We start from the raw sequence: 19,632 nt of genomic DNA on the forward strand, positions 1-19,632 counted from the left end.
TGCTAAACCAACTCAACAATATATGGCATGATTTAGGTCGGTTACAACACAATAATTTCTGTCTGAGCCACATTATTTGATTGATCCACACCAACTAGCTTCGTCATCATATGCCAAACAACAAGTCCTCATCCAACACCAATGTCAAACCACCAAAACCCAATAACCAACCTCACACCATCACCTTACCACATGCACCTAACAACCAAACACCAAATTTCGTAACTCATTCATGTCACCACCCAACAACCAAACACCCAACCTCGCAATCCATTCATGCCACCCACCAACCACACAACCAAGAATCGAACCCTACCCACCAACAACCATACGCATCAACCGCAACCATCTATATCAGATGATTCATATGAGTCACTTTCTCGTAGCCCTCCACCAATGACCACCCAAGCATTCCATCACCAAAACACCCAACCATTGTTTAAGTATAGTACACCCCATGAACCATTGATTCATTTCCAAAACGATTCAATGTCCCAATTCGGGCAACTATATCGTCCATAATCCGTCCAACCACATCGACCCAACTACGATAGCATGGGCACCGAACTACATTACGGAAGCGCCGTTGGCCAGAGCTCCCCCAACTATTGGGAACAAATGATGACACATCTATCAAATACCGCTGGAACTTCCGCTAGACCTTCACACCAACCATCATTGGATCAAGTTAGCACACAAAAATCCAAACATCTCAGAAAAATCGTGGGAGGCCTCGAAGACAAACTAACGCACCTGAATGTGGAACATGGAGACGTTTCGATCGGACCGGTCATTGAATTTTTGTCAATCCCATGTAACTTTTATTATATCATGAATAAATTTTTTATAACATTCTATTTAATTATTTATTAAATATACAATAAAAAAATTAATATTAAGGTGTATGCGCCAGATCAACTGACGCATACACCAAGGCCCATGCATAGGCGCCATGGTTGCTGGCGCCTCTATACAATGCTTTTAAATCATGCGTCAACACCACTGAGTCTCCTCTTGATTTCAAATGGATGCGCTAGTTGATTTGACGCATCTGTTCTGAAAGGGGTTATTCCGATGATTTTTTTAAAATATTGATTACTTTAGAAATTATTTTGAAAAAAGTGATTATTTCAATTTTTTTATTTTATTTTTAAATTTCAACTATTTTAGCCATTAATCTAACATCTTTTCTCCATAAATTTGTGAGTGAGTGAGGAACATATAAAAGGAAAAAATATATTCAAAATCTGATTATTAATAGTATTTTTTTTTAAAATTTTGGAAATCAATCTTAAACAGAGTTTAATTTTCTTGATAAGAGGGGTTTAAACCTGAGGCGCGAATCACGATTCTACTCATTTCCAGTGTTTTTGCAGAACAGAACTGTAACTGTGGAGTAAAGAGTTAGCGGTAGCAGAACATGGAGCAACAGAACGAAGAAGCAGTTATAGCGACGGCGATGAATCAAGCCGAAGACGACGAGTACGATTCCAAGGAGAAAGTTCTCAAAAAGTACTTCCTTCAAGAATGGAACACCGTCAAAGCATTCATCGACGACACCGTTTCCAATGGCCGCGTCTCCAATCTTCCATCTGCTTACAATATCAGATCCATTGTATTCTACTAACCTAAAACTCTTTCTCTCTGTTTATCGATTTCGATTTGCGTACAGTTATTTTGTTCATAAACTTCGATCATGATTTTTGTTTGATTTTTGTTTGCAGATGGATAAGTATAAAGAGCAAGGTCAACTTCTAGAGCCTTACCTAGAAAGCATAGTTCCGCCATTGATGAACATTATTCGTTCACGAACAATCGAACTCGGTGTAGTTACGGATGAAATTCTGGAAATAGTAAATCCAATATGCATAGTTGTGCATTCGTTAGTCCATGTTTGTGGTTACAAATCAGTGATTAGATTCTTTCCTCATCAAGTTTCTGATCTGGAACTTGCGGTATCTCTACTTGAAAAGTGTCATCCGACGTATTCAATTTCATCGCAGAGAGATGAAAGCACGGGTGAAAATGAAGCGAAATGTGTGATGTTGTTGTGGCTTTATATACTTGTGCTGGTTCCTTTTGATATATCCAGTGTTGATACTAGCATTGCAAGTAGTGATAATCTAAGTGAGTTTGAGATTGTACCTCTTGTGTTGAGGATAATAGGGTTCTGTAAGGATTATCTCTCAACTGCCGGGCCTATGAATTCTATGGCTGGACTAGTGCTCTCGAGGCTACTTACTCGTCCAGATATGCCGAAAGCCTTTAATAGGTTTATTTAATTACTTTTATAGCTTATTTAGAAGTTGTTTGGAAGAGTTGATTTGAATTTATTAGTAGTATAACTACAATTTGTTTCAAAGAGTTTACTAGAGTAACCTACGACATGTCTGGAAGCTCTCTAAGATAGCATATATAAAAGTTTACAGGGAGTTCATTTTGTGCTGGTGTCCCTCTTCTTTTGATTGTACAAATAGCTTATACATAGGCTTTCAAATGATTAATGCTCAAATCTCAATTGAGTTTTTTATTCTAACACCCTCTTAACGTTAGCTCAAGCTTTATATATGCTTGCCCTAACTGATTGTGTCACGGTGTATGGATAGTTTTCATTTTGATTAAAGCTTAGCTCAAATCATTAATTGATTATTGGCTTTTTTGCTCATGTTTATAAATATAAGAAAAGTTCTTATTAAATATCTTAAATAGTTTGTTTTAATTGGTACTAGTTCGCAAATCACAGCAGTCATGTGCTATCACTTTTAGGCATGTTTGGGCTTGTATTCATGCCCGCATTTGTGTTGCATAGAAGCTATTGTTTCACTAACCGTCATGCTAAAAACTAGAAACTGAATCACCCTACGGTTGCTGGATACACTGACTTTTCTCTTTGCTTCAGCTTTGTCGAGTGGACACATGAGGTCATGACTTCTGTAACTTCAGATGTACTCCAGCATTTCGAAGTGCTCGGTACCATTGAAGCACTGGCTGCTATTTTCAAGGTTTGAACTTTCATTTGCACCACCTGGTCCAAGTGTTTTTCACCATTGTTTATGTTATAATTTCTACAAAACTCTGTTGAGGGAGAGATGAAACATATGGATAATTCATGTTATTTAATGATAATTCATGTTATTTAATGATAATTCATGATTGCTTCATTATTATGTTACTTTATTTCTGGGATCTTATCTCGTTAGCAACTGTATTCACTGGCCTTAATTTCAATTTCAAATTTTCCGGTCTCCTAAATATTACCGCTGTTTGAATTTCTGTTTGGCTTATTATTATTGCAGCTGCCTTGTTGAGTTATTGTTCTAAAGATACTCACCTGTTTGACTTATCTATCAGATCTCTAAGTATTTTTCTCGCCATGTTTAATGGAGTTTGGTCTATATATTTTTGTTAGCTTCTTTTTTATTCAAATTGATCATTTGTAACAAGCTTTAATCTTCGTAAAATTAACATTGAGGGGGAGTATTAGAATATCAATAAATGTTACCTTATGTTTAGGGGTCTTATTTGTCCGGAACCTTATCTTAATTTTAGGACTTTTATCTTATCTTTATGAAGTTATTTGTTCCTTGCTTTAAATTTAACTAGGATTAGGAATCTATTATTAGTATAAATAATACTATTGGGTAGGATTTTATTTTGCATCCTTAATGTCCTATTATTCTGAGTTATTTTTTCTTTTTCTTTCTTTTCTCCTTCCTAACTTAAAACTGATAGTGTTACATATGGATAATTAATACCCCTTCCGTTTCAAAATGGGTGTCGTCTAAGGTTTTTTTACCCACAAATAAAGTTGTAAAAAAAACACCACTTTTACGAAACTAACCCTATTAACCATAGGTGTGTTCTTCCCATCACAAATACCAAGTGAAATGTGATTTGTACATAGTAATATTTAGGCGGTAGAATTGAAAAAATGAATTAATGACACCTTGAAAAGTGATAGTGACATTCATTTTGACACATTGTGAAACGGAGGGAGTGGGAGGTTTTCATGCAAATAGATACAAACTAAGAATGAGTCAAACTTTATGGTTCAATTTGATTGAATGTTTCAGGTAGCTCTCGGAGACAAGTCATCACATTTAGCTCTGTTAAATATTCACTCAGCAATCGTAACTAAAAAATTGTCTGTTGCCTTTAACGATTCTAACTGTTACAAACATAAATCTATAAGCAGGCAGGCAGTCGGAATCTCTTGCTTGATGTAATTCCTGTTGTTTGGAATGACACATCATTGTTGTACAAGTCCTCAATTGCGGCTGGAAATCCATTGCTCCGCAAGAATCTGATAAAGTTAACCCAAAGGATTGGGCTTGCTTCCCTTCCTCATCGTTTACCCTCATGGCGTTATACGGTTAGCTTTTCTGTAATTCAAGTTTGATGGGATCTTATATCTTGTTTGAAGACACTTTTTTGTGTACCTAATTGCAAGTATAATTGTCCATGTTTTGTTTGTTTCTACTTTGAGCTGGCATTTAAATCACAAGCAATAATTAGCTATAGTTATATGCATTATCCAGAAATGCTTGTTATGGCAACAAAATAATTAATGCTTCTACTGCAAGTCAAGAACTTGATGTAGAACTTAAACAAAACTTGGTGGATGATTTTGGAGAGATTATTGATATTGGAAATGTGAAGAGTTGAACTCAAATATCCCTTCAGCAATTTGTCCATGGCCGTGCTTTATCCTCTTAAAAGTTTGAGCTACTATGAACGAAAGTATTTTTATCATGTTGGCTTGAGTCACTTAGTTGAACGAAAGTATTTTTATCATGTTGGCCTGAGTCACTTAGTTGAACTTAAAACTTAGTTGTTTGATTTGAGCCCTTAATAAAAGCTAACTGTCTCAGCAACATAAATTTTTACTCCATTGTTTGGTTCTCATTAGTCATCATCGCCGGTGCTACTTTTTTTTGATATATCCTAAGTGTTCTAAATAACGGGTAACTGATGTAATGGCATTATAGCTTACTTTTTAGGAGGACAGTTGGACATTATTTGGTGATTAATTATAAACAAATGTAGAAGCTTAATGTTTGCCTCCAGTTTTTGTCCCTTGACAATTCTATGCATACCATGCAGGGAAGAACCGCCAAACTAAATATTTCTTTGAATACATCCAGTAAAGCTAATCAGTCCAATTTGAGTGTGAACGACAATTACTCCAACTCAATTGAACTTACAGATGAGGCAGAAGATGAGGATATGGATGTTCCAGAAAATGTTGAAGAGATCATTGAGATTTTGTTAGCTGGTTTGAGGGATATGGTATGTCTAAAGGGTGAGATTCTTATTGTGAATTTTGCGTTTCACCTTAGTACTAAGTTGCTCAGGAGTCTCTGTCCATGTCAATGATGATACATCTGAAAGGAAATAGATAGCTTGGCTTCTCTGTAAATGGTTTGTATAAAAAAGTCTTGTAAGCTAATGAAAGCTGTAACTACTCTGCTGATGATGTTCATTTGTTATATGAACTGGCATGAGATGTGAAATAATGATGATATGTATGATGTTACTGAACCTACTAACAGGCTTAGTTAAACACTGTTGAATATAAAGGACTTATATATTACTCCAATGTTATCTAGCTCTGACTCTGACATGTTTGAGTTACCCAAATAGATAAGTCTATCACATAACATGTTTCCTCCTGATTTGGTTCTGTGTTGTAGGGCTTTATATTGTACCATTGCTGGTTTCCTTAGATCCTGACCATTCCTTTTGTGATTTGTTTAGTAGATTACGTTGGCTGTTGGGTGAAATAGCACTGCTCTATCAAAATAATTTGAAGGCTCTTAACTACATGATTTATTCAGATGCGTGGTTCTCTGACATAGTACTAGAGCCCTGATGACATAGTTTGAACCTTATGATTCTCTGACATACTACTGCCATATGATTATCTTTCAGTTTGATAAATTATTTTGTTTCAGTACAACTTTGGAAGAGTTTTCTGCATGTTCTTTGTATATTTCCAAAACCCAATCACATGTTCTTTGTAGAAGTGTTGTCAAATATTGGCCATGACAGATTTTCCTACATCACTCACAGCCAATTTCTGAAGGATGGCAGTGCCATGTCATTTTATGATGGATATGACCCGCTTAAAATAAATGATTTTTGGCTTTCTGCCATGATCAACCATCCACAATCGATAAGACTGAGTTGCAGCAACTGCCATTTATCCTCTGCGAGACAGTTGTCTCATTGTTACTCTCTCCATTCCTTTTTAAGTGTCATTTTTTTGACTTTTTACACATACTAATAAAGCTAATCAATATGTTACCTTTCAAACAATAATTATCGTTTTACTTATAATACCTTTAATTATTTATTTCGTTCATTTTACTTTTTTTTTCTTTCTCTCTCTAATAAATACTTAGGGATAATTTTGACAAAAATATCATTAATACTACCTTGAACTTCGCAAGTGACAATTAAAAAGGAACAAAAAAAATATCAAGAAAGTGACACTTAAAAAGGAACGGAGGGAGTGATCAATTACTCTATAATTAGACTCCCAACTGAACTAAACACCCAAAATCAATCCCCCTTTATTAAGTATTAATACATCCTTGATTTGCACCTCATTCCTTACCAGTTTTTCTTTCCTTTAGATTACCTGAATGCCAAAGGGGGTTTGTAGGAAATTTGATAAAGTGAACTGTCAAATGTGCTGATGACAGACACACCATTATTTATGATATATAGTTGTTTAAACATCTAGTGAATTCATCCAGAGCTACTTAAGCTGATCATGTTTCCTTCATCTAGTATAGTTTTCTTTCTCTTGCTAAATAAATCTTGGCATTGGATTGTAGGTTACTGTTGTACGTTGGTCTGCAGGGAAAGGTATTGGTCGCATAACTTCACATTTGACATCTTCCCTTTCTGAGGAGGTTTTATCCTCTGTTTTGGAGCTGTTTTCACCCGGTGAGGTATGGAACTTTTGTTTATACATGTTCCCGACCATCATAATTTACTAATTAAATTCACATTCACCTAGATTTGTACAAGTATTGCATTAGTTTTTCTCAAAGTAGTCAATCCCGGATAGTGGTGCGGAGCGGACAACCCCGAAAATGGGATAGTGGGATAGCTTATAGCGGGATGACCGCTATTTGATCATTTTTTTTGGAGAAATTACATATAAATAAACATATATTTAATATAATTAAACTAATAACTCAACCCAGTACAAAACTTAATAAAAAACACTCAAAATCCAACAAGTTTTAATTGAAAAAATAGAAGAACAAAGCAGAAAAAGAAAATAAGAGGGGAAGAAGCGATGGAGCAGAAAAAGAAAGAAACAGAAGGAAGAAACAGAGAAGAAAAAGAAACAGAGAAGAAGAAAAAAACCAACCTAAAAAGAATGAAACGATAGAGCAGAGGGAGGAGACAGCGGGTGAGAGAGGGAGGAACGGCGGAGGCAGAGGGAAGAACTAAGTGCAGAGAGAGATGAGGGAGGTTATGGATGAGTCTCAACTCAAATTTCATTGAAAAATCCAAAATTGCCCGAAAAACATTTTAAATTTAAGGTGTAATTTTGGTTTTTCTGAGGAGAAAAGGATAGCGGGCCAGAAACCGCTCCAGGCCGGGAACCACTCCGCTCCGCAATCCCGCTATAGTGTTCTGCACCGCTAAGGCTCTTCCCATGGCGGTTGACCTCCACTCTGCTCCGCTATAGCGAGATAGTGCTGCCATTGACTACTTGGGTTTTGCTATGTTAACTAGTCTGATGGGACTTGAAAAACCAATAAACCTCCTATTGGGAAGGCATTTTCCAAAAGAGGGTGTAGGATGTAGAACTCCGCCCATGTGGAAGCTATGTAGGGAGTTCTGTAGTTATTGAGTTGCGTAGCAGTTATTGTTTCTAATATATGATGTAAGTAAGGGTTAGTAGGGAGTAGGGGTGTGCATGGTTGGTTATTTTTAGAAACCAAACCATAACCATTTGGTTGTTTGGTCTTTGGAGAGTATTATCCGTAAGATTTTCATGAAGTGTCCTTGTTGATTTTGTGTAAAATTCTGTTTGAGTTTGATCACAGTAAGCCCAATTAAACATCAAATTTATTTGGTGCTATATCATTGCCCCCTTCCAGACTTCCATTTTTATAGCTAAAATTCAATGTTTTTTTCAGGGCGAAGGTTCATGGCATGGAGGCTGCTTAGCTTTGGCTGAACTTGCTCGTAGAGGCTTGCTCTTACCCGCTAGTCTTCCCAAAGTTGTTCCCGTTGTTCTGAAGGTGGTATTACAAACTATATCCTTAGGCTTATAAATGTAGGATTTGGGGCTTCAAAATATTTTGTTTTTCTGTTTATAATTATTTATTTGTTCAAAGTACTTTATTTATTTTGAACCCTATACCTAACACTAGGGAGATCATTGACATTTTTTTGAGCGATAAATGCTACATGGCAATGGAAATAATCAGCATATTTTTTATCAGGCACTGCATTACGATGTTCGAAGAGGTCCGTACAGTGTAGGGTCTAATGTGCGTGATGCTGCTGCATATGTATGCTGGGCATTTGGACGTGCATATTATCACTCAGATATGAGAAACATTTTAGAGGAGCTTGCTCCACACCTTTTAACAGTGGCATGCTATGACCGTGAGGTTCTTATATCTTTTATGCCCTTCGCACAACATGCTTTGTTTTAGAATGCTTTTGTAAATAGAATGTCTAACTGACCTGTGATAATTAGGTTAACTGCAGAAGAGCAGCAGCAGCTGCTTTTCAGGAGAATGTTGGAAGACAAGGGAATTATCCGCATGGCATTGACATCGTGAATACTGCAGATTATTTTTCACTTTCTTCTAGAGCTAACTCTTATCTTCATGTTGCCTTCTCCATTGCTCAATACGAAGGATACCTTATTCCATTTGTGAGCGACCTGCTGGATAGAAAAATTTGTCACTGGGTAAACTCCAATTAAATCTCTCTCCCTCTCTCTTGCCAATTATATTGCTACCATATTGACCTTAATTGCCCTTGCATTATGGATTTTTGGCACTTTCTGAATGAAGTTCGTATAGCATTCTGGCTGGTTTTATGGGTGCTGAATATGATAGAAGCTGAATAGGGTTTAGTCCTGTTGATATAAATGGAGGAAATGGAATACTTAAAATAATATACATTTGCATTGATGTGTCGGGTGTTGTTACAAAATACAAAATACAAATTCTTATTTATACTAATACCAGGCTTCTAATCCTAATTAAATAAGGAAATAAACCATGATTCATAAGCAAATATTGAAACTTATATGACAGTTTTAATCTAAGATACTGTACAATATTTTATGATAAATTAATGATGTGATCAGATGCTTTTCAAATCACCTATATAAATGGCATAAGTATTTCACAGTAGAAAATTTTCTTCGTAGATTTATTGCTTACTATTTTTTAAAAATCTTTCAGGTTTAAATGAATGAATGAACGAATTATTCATTATGTATGGCTTATCAGAGATATGTTGTTTCATTTTACCTCTCTATTTTATGAGCATTTAATTTGCCACCCCCCACTTATATTTGACACCCCATTTAGAGGAATTTTACCGTTATATCCTTGGATGATTCCGGAAATTTTAGAAATTTACAGGTTTTTACCGGAAATTTTGGAATTTACATTTTTTTATGCAAAATTAATGGAAAATTTAAAATTTGCGGAAGTTTGTGTTTTACAAGAAATTTTGAAATTTCCGGTATAAATGTGCGAATTTCCAGAAATGCGAAAAAATGCCTACTGGAAATTTGAAAATTTTGATTGTACTACCGGAAATTTCGTTTTTGATATGTTAGTAAGAGTAAAAATTTTAGAAGAAAAGTAAAATTTGGTCTGTAAATATTAGCAAAAACATTTTTGGAATTTTGAAATTAGGGAGGTGTCAGTTATAAGTGGGGGTGACAAGTTAATTCCTCCTTTATGTTTCTGATTTATACTCTTGACTTTTTGTTACCTTTTCTTATTTGGGCCTCCTGCATTAGCCGAAGCCCACTAGCTGCTGCTAGTTTTATATTGTTCCATTAGATCGAAGTTCATTTTGTTTCAGATCAGTTCAACTGATTACTATAGTTGCCACTTAATCTAACAGCATAAATGCTCTCCTCTACCAGTGCATTCATTATAACTAGAATATACAAACTCTTTTACAGATTTACTCTCAAACTTACTCTCACTTTCCTCGATTTTCTCGCCTTATGAATCTTAACACTGTACTGTGAGCTAATTTTTGATTTTGGGTGAAAGGATCACTTCCTTAACTCCTCTCATATCTGATAGCTCACACTGCATTTTTCCTAATGTGCCAATCACCTTTTTTTGCACCCGATCCCATTGAAGTACGTCGATACCTAGTTCCTGCGATGGACACAACAGATCAAAGGCATCGTTTGAGGTCACAAGCTACAACACTATGTCATTCTTTCCATTAATTTACCATGTTCTCTGTTTGAATCTGATGGTCAGGCTGAAACTGTTATACAGAGTTGCAACAGCATGACTCGTTAACAATTCGAGATTAATGAGTCATGCTGTTAAGATCAACGAATCATGCTGTTAAGATCAATGAATCAGTAGGAACGGTCTGATGAAGAAATGTTTCAGAAGCTGAGATCTGATCTATGTTCGATTACCAAGTCCAAAGAAAATAACAGCATATCAATGTTTCTCCTCTGAGTTTTCACAATTGCTTCCCTGCTTCTCCCTATTGGCGCTCCAGTTTCTTATCCTCCTGACAATTCGGGATCATTCTTGAAGCCTTACTTACCTGTACCATGTCGACAGGATTTATTTTATTTTTTTATTAACAATTATTTTTGGAGTTGTTTTAAAAAAATGGATTTTTTTTTATTTTCTAAAAAATATTAATTTTGAAATAGAAAACTAAAATCTTTTGTTCCAAACAAATTTTTCAAAAAGTAGGGCTTAAGCCTTCTAAAAAATAATAACATTAGGGGGTCATGGCCAATAAAATACTCGTGGAGGGCTTAATCAACCAACGGGGCCTGGTTATGTGGGGCTTTTTTGACACCTATACTCCCAACAGTTCCCTGGTAACAGAGAGGGGCCATTTTCCGGTGGAGGTTTTTAACTCTTAAGCCAACATGGCTAAATAGGGTGGTTTAACTTTTTAAGTTTGATTATTTTCAACTGTTTGTTACTTCTCAATCTCATGATTCCTTCTCATCTGACATACTTTTTCAGTATAACTTAATCTATATTCTGATGTTTACTAACAGTTTATGGTTATTTTGCTGCTTCCTGATATTCAATTTTCTCTATATATTTTGAGAGAATTGACTTGAAAATTACTTCTTCAGGATAAAAGCTTGCGAGAACTTTCTGCGGAGGCCCTTTCTTTACTTGTAAAATATGATCCTCCATATTTTGCGAGTGCTGTTATTGAAAAGCTAGTTCCTTGTACTCTTTCATCTGATTTGTGTAAGCGCCATGGTGCAACGTTGGCAACTGGGGAACTTGTTTTTGCTTTACATCAATGCGATTACGCACTACCCTCAGGTTATCGTTTCACAACTTTTGATTATGCTGTTTCCTGTTATTAATGGAAGTGAAACAATTTTATTCTATTAAATTTAAAACTATATAAAAAAAGCAAAAGAAGGGGCAGCTATTGTTGAATTTCATTTTCTTTATGTTGATTTATTTCTGTTATACAAGCCTTGCATGCTTAGTCTTTAATTTATGCATATGTTCTGAAATTGAAGAGATGATTTACAAGTACATAAACTATTCAGAATAGTGAGAATGCTATGTTCATTCTTTCTCTCTCCCCCTTACTTATCAGTAAAGCACTTAAGCTGCTGATTACTTATTGTGAGATATGTTACCCTTACAGCTCAGCAATAACTAACTCAATGTTAGTTATGCAAGCCGTTTGTTCACTTAGCATCTAGTAACTACTTTTGCCACGTCATAATAACTAACTCAATGTTAGTTATGATGAGGGTGTAGGATTAGGTACATAAGGGTGTAGGATTAGCATGTCTACCTTCACCGGTGCATTCACGACTCCTCTTTGTTCATCGCAACCATCCTCTTAAATCTTTGGTCTTCTCAAAGTAACATTTCAACCCAAAACATCTCGGAAAAACTCGATGAAAAGAACTTTCTAGTATGGCGACAACGAGTCAAACCAATGATCAATGTGCACAACCTTTGCAATCTTTCCTTTTATTTTCTGGAAATTCCTCCTCAGTACCTTGTGATAGAAGACCAAAACACATTTATTGAGAATCCAGCTTATCAACCTTGGACCACACAAAGATCAATGGCTGTTATCGTGGCTCCAATCGACTTTCTTAGACACAGTTATGACACACGTTGGATGTGTACGAAGACCAAAACACACATATTGAGAATCCAGCTTAACAACCTTGGACCACGCAAAGATCAATGGCTGTTATCGTGGCTCCAATCGACTTTCTTAGAACAATTATGACAAGTTGTTGGATGTGTACGCGCTCATCAACTATGAAATCACATTCATGCGCATTTTCACAACCAAACTTCGTGCGTGTGCTAGGCAATTGCGATTTGAACTACATGCTACAACTCTCGCTGATGGTTCCATGGAAGATTACCTCACATCACGAATCTCATGGATTCTTTCTTTTCAATTGGTGATCCCTTTCCTCCTTCACAGCTTTTTGATGTTACTGAGAGGTAATCCTCTTGTCTGGTTCTTCTATGTTTTCCTCACCCATCACTCCACCAAAAGATGTCTTATTTTATGAATATAGATCCCCTCATCTCCTTTTATTTGAACCATCCATCCAGTCACTTATGCCTAATACTCCCTCTTGTGTCACTAAGTCCCATTCCTGTCAGTTTCATTCCTCCCAATCTCAGGAATGATCCTCCTGTTCCTACTGCAATTCCATCCCCTCCACCAATCTCTCTCAGTCCTGCATGTTCTCAGACCACATCTTCGTCTTTCCTACCTCCCCTCTCTACCCTTGACTCCCGATATCACCTATATCCACCACCTTCCCATCTTTTACTTCCTCTCCTGCCATAGCTTCCACCCCGCCCTCATCTACTACTCACACACCCATATATTCTCCATAATCATCAAATATTTCATCCTAGGCAAATTAGGATAAAGACTGATACTCCTATACCAAAGATTCACCCCTCTGTATTTCTTACACATTATGAACCCAGAACCACCAAACAAGCCCTCCAACAACCTCATTGGCTTGCAGCCATGAAAATTGAATTTAATGCACTTATATCTAACCATACCTGGAACCCGTCCCTCTCCCTCGACGTAAGAAAGCTATTGGATGCAAATGAGTGTTTCACACTAAAGAAAATCCTGATGGCTCTGTGAACAAATTCAAGGCCAGTCTTGTTGCCAAAGGTTTCCATCAAACTTTCTTGAAACTTTTTCTTTGTCATCAAGCCCGTGACCATCAGACTTATCCTCTCTCTTGCTCTCATTTATGTCTGGTCCATCAAGCATCTGGATGTGAACAATACCTTTCTTAATGTGCTTTTTGGATGAAGATGCATGTAAGGACACACTTGCTAGTTTTCTATCCATTGACTCTACCTTGCCGTGTAAGCTAAATAAAGCTCTATATATGGTTTCAAACAGGCTCCTAGTAGATGGTTTGACAGGCTAAAATCCGACAAACTCTATATATCTGTTCATTTTCAATTCAAAGTCCTATTGCCTATCTCTTGGTGTATATGGATGGTGCCATCCTTACTGGAAATTCTTCAAGCCTCTTATACGTCATCACTGAAACTGCACAAACAATTTGCTCTCAAACAACTTGGTGAGCTTGACTACTTTCTTGGCATTGAAGTGAGAAAACAACCTTCTGGCTCTATTTTGCTCACTCAGACCAAATACATCACTGACCTCCTTCACAAAACCATGATGCATGACTCCAACTCCATATCCACACCTATGCCGGCCACCTTAAAGTTCTCCACAGTTGGCTCTCCTCCCTTTGACAACCCTACCCTACTCAGGTCAGTAGTTGGGGCCCTTCAATATGCTACAATTACTAGGCCTGAACTCAGCCCTGAACTCAGCTTTTAAGTAAATAAGGTTTGTCAGTTTATGGTTAACCCCCTGGAGTCTCACTGGCAAGCAGCAGTCAAAAGAATCTAAGATACCTCCACAGTACTCTTAATTATGTCCCTAAATTCTCCCAGCTGAAGCCAACAAACCTTTCTCCCTGCATGGTTACTGTGATGCAGACTGGGCTGCAGATCCTGATGATAGAAGGTCTACTTCTGGTAGTACAGTTTTCTCTGGTCCAAATTTTCTTTCATGGTGGTCAAGGAAACAAACTGTTGTGGCCAGATCCAGTGCAGAGGCTGAGTATAGGAGTCTGGTCCTCACCACTACAGAGATCTTGTGGCTCCAAACTCTTCTCAAAGAGTTGCAAACCCCCAGCAAGTTACCTATCATTTTCTATGATAATGAAAGTGTTGTGGCTATGGCATACAACCCTGTCTTCCATGCCAGAACCAGGCAGATGGAGATTGACCTATTTTTTGTCAGGGAAAACATTCTTGCCAAGCAACTGCAGGTTGTTCTTATTCCTGGTGCTAATTAGAATCTTGATATTCTTACCAAACCTTTCTCCTTTGACAATTTCCAAATTCAGAGTCAAGCTCAAAGTGGTTCCCATTTGTTCCCTAGTGAAACCACCTTGCCAAGCAATAACTAACTCAGTATTAGTTATTGCAGCTGTTTGTTCAGTTAGTATCTAGTAACTACTTGTGCCACATCATCATAAGGGTACAGGATTAGCATGTCTATGATGCTAATTCCTTGTGATTCAATTCATAGAATATACAATTGAGTTCTCCATGAATTTCTTTATTTTCTCTCTAATCCTTATCTTACTTTTAAATGATTATCATTTATTTCCAACGAAGTACTTTTTGGAAGAAACTTATGAAATAGTATTGTTGAAATAATTTGACTTCATTCCTTAACATAAGAAAATGAATAAAAACCTTGGACTGGGGAATTAAATACACGGCCTTGTAAATTGAAGATTAATATATACATAAAATTTTAGTCAAGTTTATCTTCCTAACCAACTGTCATGATAAAACATATCTTTATTGAAAATATGATGTTTGCTGAACTTTGTCATTTTTGAAAATGTCATTGACAGATAAACAGAAAACTCTTGCAAATGTTGTTCCTGCCATTGAGAAAGCACGTCTTTATCGTGGAAAGGGGGGAGAAATAATGCGCGCAGCTGTTTCTCGATTTATTGAATGCATCTCCCTATCTAAAGTGGCATTACCAGAAAAAATAAAGAAAAGCTTACTCGATACTCTAAATGAGAACTTGAGGCATCCTAATTCTCAGATACAGGTTCTATTCTATCCCTTTGACACTACCAATTTGCATAATTATTTAAATTTTGTCAATGCCGTTGCATATGCCATTTTTATTGGCCATTGTATATTTGACAAGTAAAATCCTCTTTTGATGTACAGAATGCCGCTGTTAAAGGCCTGAAACATTTCTTCTATGCATACTTGCGAGATTCAGATGATAAAAGCACTATTGTTTTGACAGAAAAGTATCTTAATATGCTGACTGATCCAAATGTAATGGTAAGGAGAGGATCTCCATTGGCCATAGGTGTTTTTCCTTACGAGTTATTGGCCAATCAATGGAGAAATGTGCTCTTGAAGCTTTGTGGCTGTTGTAAAATTGAGGTACTATAAGCACTTGCAAATGCTACATCTCTACTATCTCAGGTTCAATTGTTGTGTTACCCAAATGCTTTCCTATTGCAGAAAAACCCTAGAGAAAGAGATGCTGAAGCACGTGTAAATGCTGTCAAAGGGCTGGTATCAGTATGTGAAACATTAATTAGTGGAAAAGAGAATACGACAACCTCTTTCACCAAGAATGATTTTTCTCTGTATATTTTTATAAAGAATGAGGTGATGGGGAGTTTATTTAAAGCTCTTGATGACTATTCTCTTGATAGGAGAGGTGATGTAGGATCTTGGGTTCGTGCGGCTGCACTAGATGGCCTTGAAAGATGTACATATATGCTTTGTAAGATCGACAAGTCAGGTTGCTTGTCTGGAAAATCAGACGATAATGATGTTGGATCCTTAGCGAAACCTCTGGCTGGTAGCATGCTTAATAAAAATGCAGAGCTTTTATTATTCGACGAAGATCTTGCTACCAATTTAGTTGGAGGGATTTGTAAGCAAGCTGTGGAGAAATTAGATAAGTTGAGAGCAGCAGCAGCAAGCGTTCTCTACAGAATTTTGTACAACCAGATGATTTATATCCCATATATACCTTTCCGGGAAAAGTTAGAAGAAATAATTTCGAAGGAAGCAGATGCCGAATGGGCTGTAAGTTTATAGACTTTTCATCCTTTCTTGAGGTTGATAGTATAATCTTTTTATTGAGACAATGCTATTTTATTGCAGGTTCCTTCGTACACTTACCCGCGCTTCGTACAGCTACTTCAGTTTGGTTGTTATAGCAGAGATGTGCTATCAGGTTTAGTAATATCCGTTGGTGATTTGGCAGATACTGAGAAATCTTTGAAGAGGGTATCACTCTTGACACTGTTAGAGTATTTAGAAGGGATTGAATCTGAAGACCCTAATACAACTACATCCAGGGAGTATATGCTATCAGTTGATATTTTGTGGGTTCTCCAACAATACAGGAAAGACGACAGAGTCATCGTACCCACTTTAAAGGTATTGCCTTTCCTAAGAAGTGCTTTACATTCTTGCTTCGGTTAACTGAACATGCAAAAGACCTGGTTCTGTTTTATACCTATTTTTATCTTCTTTTTTTTTCTGGGTATGTTGGTACGAGGGGTTGGAAAACATTCTGTATGTTTTAGAGGCACTGGTTCCATGCTTTAAATCAACACCCACCATGCAAATCCATGGGTTGAACTTCTATAGCCACCCGTGACTCCCTCAGGTCGCCATCAACCACTGCTGTGACTCATCTATTGGTCATCAACCAGTTTTTAGGTCTGAACAGACCAGGCATCTGATCAATTTACAGGTTTTCCAATGTAACTGACTAGTCCAGTCTAGTTTTGACTGATGTGCCACTGCTAACCTAAAAGCTTTAAGCTGCACAAATGATTTTTCAAGATAAATAGTTCTATGTACCTTAGGAGGTTAGGATGTAACCTAAAGATTTACCTTCTACAGCCTTCATAAATTTGATATATTCAGTTAGCTACTTGGTAAGACTGGTCCATGTGTTGTAGTTGAAGAATCTGCATTCTAAAAATATCTTGTCATTTATATGTTTTGAGCACAGATTATCCTGGTCAGCACTCTCAACACCAATCATTAATTATTATTTTTAAATCAAATGTTAATTTATTTTCTTTTTGTTGTATGTAATACTTGCTGCGTGCCTCTTCTGTTATGAAATGAAAATCTATACATGTAATTAAATTTGCACTGAACATTATATGGAACTCTCATGTACTTATGAGCTTATGTTGTGTTCCAGGCCATTGAGAGTTTGCTCAGCAAAAAGATATTCCTTAATATGGAGGTTAGTCCTGCTTTTCTGTTTTGATTTTTATTTTATTTTTGATCTGTTATTAGTTTGTCTGATACTCCCTTTCTTCATGTTGCCAATTTCTGCATTAATTTGGTGGTCAAGAAAAATACCTCGGCCACAGCATGCTATTTATTTGTCTTCCATTTTTTTGTTCTTAAAGTACTAAATAGCCATTGTACAACAATCTCATTGCGATCATTGCATATTAAGAAAAAAAACCAAAACAGCAATAATATGAATATGATTATCATATTGAAATGTAGAGTTGTTCATGGGCAGCCATGAACTTGGTGCATTGCTTGATACGCTTTAAAATATTAATTTCCTTTTTTTTTTCTTTATCAATTATCATAATATAAAAGGGAAATATCCAAAATTGTAGTACCCAGAACAAAATTGAATGCCAGTTTTCTTCAGTAAATGAGTACTAATACTATATGTAATAAATAGCGCCAATTAAATCACCAAATAATTCTGTGTTAAATTATTTCATGATGCAGAATCGTATAAAGCTGAACTTGGACTAAGCACACATCTAGATACTCTTTAATTTCAACAACTATGTACAGAAGAGTAATAAGCGGCTAACTAGAGATTAGGAATCGCAGAGAAAAAAAGGAAAGAAATAGTCCTGATATTCCAGAAGAGGGAATAGGAATACTGATAACAATGCTCAATGCTCTCTGTTATTTTATGTTCACGCTCTCTGTTTTGGGTTGCCATAATCACCACCCTATGTACATAATTCCCGGTGTCACCCAGATGACTCAAACTGTATGAGCCATTTTTACTGGTTTCATATATGAGATATGTGTTGTCTATTTATTGAACAAATTTGATATATGTTGTCATTTCAGGCTCAGACTCCAACTTTTTGTGCTGCTGTTTTGGATTCTCTGGCAATAGAACTAAAGGGATCAGCAAACTTCTCCAAGTTGTATGCTGGTATTGCAATACTTGGTTATATAGCTTCAGTTCCGGAACCAATCCATACAAGAGCCTTTTCTGAACTGCTTACTTTTCTTAGTCATCCTTACCCTAAGGTGATTCTCAATTATTCATCAACATGTGAATTATGATTTAGCACACATTTTTTGTTTTTTTTGCTTAAAAGCAATCACTTGCAAAGCAGATAGGGTCTTGCTCACAAGTTACTCTTCCTGCTCGCCTTTTGACTTCTCATACTTGAGTTTATTATATTTTATCTCTTGTTAAACAGATTCGAAAAGCCTCAGCTGAACAAGTCTACCTTGTCCTCCTGCAAAATGGGAATCTTGTGGCTGAAGACAAGATTGAGAAAGCACTTGAAATTATTTCTGAGACTTGCTGGGATGATGACATGGATTTAATAAAGCATCAAAGATTGGAATTCTTTGAGTTGGCTGGTTTGGAGGCGGGGCCATTGGACAAAAATAGTGATGGAACAACGACGAAAACGAGCACTAAGAAGCCTGAAAACTTGGATGAAAATGCATCATATTCCTCATTAGTTGAGTCATCTGGATTCTGATTTTTGTTGGTGAAATCCTAGGTTTAGCACGTGAGTGAATGTTTGACAAATTTTTAATCTTTGTTGGACTTGGTTTTGTAAAATTAAATTATTTAAGATTAAATTTAAAGTGAAGTGATTTATATTAAGATATTTGTACTCTAAAAGTAAGTTTGATATTAGACTTGGTATTTTTATTTTTATTTTTATATATTACACAAGAGCTATATTCTTCGCATGTAGTATAATCAAACAAGCATTTATATTTTAACTACTTTGATATGTAGCAGAAAATTCAAATACAAAAGACAGAAATAAAATAGTAATAAGGAATGAGAGCTTTATTAAGTATGATTAATGGCGACAAATACAGAAGTAAGAATAACAATCCCTAGATTTGACACATAGCTACACTCCTATTAGGAAGCTAAAGCTCCCTATACATTTTAAAATATTACTATTCTCTCCGTCTTATAAAAAGTGTCTTATTTGAATTTTTTCTGTCTCAAAATAATTGTCATTTTATAATATCAATG

General features: G+C 36.2%; 1 protein-coding gene across 2 annotated transcripts; it reads left to right on the forward strand.

Moving 5' to 3' along the window:
• Positions 1-1,257: 1,257 nt before the first annotated feature.
• Positions 1,258-19,299, forward strand: LOC127092321 (tubulin-folding cofactor D). 2 transcript variants are annotated; one of them, XM_051031170.1, is made up of 17 exons: positions 1,259-1,615; positions 1,725-2,272; positions 2,900-3,002; positions 4,196-4,372; positions 5,104-5,289; positions 6,843-6,959; positions 8,166-8,270; positions 8,475-8,645; positions 8,735-8,950; positions 11,357-11,555; positions 15,203-15,408; positions 15,534-15,758; positions 15,840-16,415; positions 16,494-16,772; positions 17,554-17,598; positions 18,465-18,650; positions 18,827-19,299. In XM_051031170.1, the coding sequence occupies exons 1-17, from the start codon at positions 1,421-1,423 to the stop codon at positions 19,115-19,117; spliced, it is 3,825 nt and encodes a 1,274-aa protein (XP_050887127.1). In that variant the 5' UTR covers positions 1,259-1,420; the 3' UTR covers positions 19,118-19,299. The 2 variants fall into 2 exon arrangements, with proteins under 2 accessions (XP_050887128.1, XP_050887127.1); XM_051031171.1 differs by lacking the exons at positions 18,465-18,650; positions 18,827-19,299 and adding an exon at positions 18,108-18,386 and having other exon boundaries at positions 1,258-1,615.
• Positions 19,300-19,632: the final 333 nt, after the last annotated feature.

Source organism: Lathyrus oleraceus, chromosome 6 (genome assembly GCF_024323335.1).
Source record: "Lathyrus oleraceus cultivar Zhongwan6 chromosome 6, CAAS_Psat_ZW6_1.0, whole genome shotgun sequence".
NCBI lineage: Eukaryota > Viridiplantae > Streptophyta > Magnoliopsida > Fabales > Fabaceae > Lathyrus > Lathyrus oleraceus.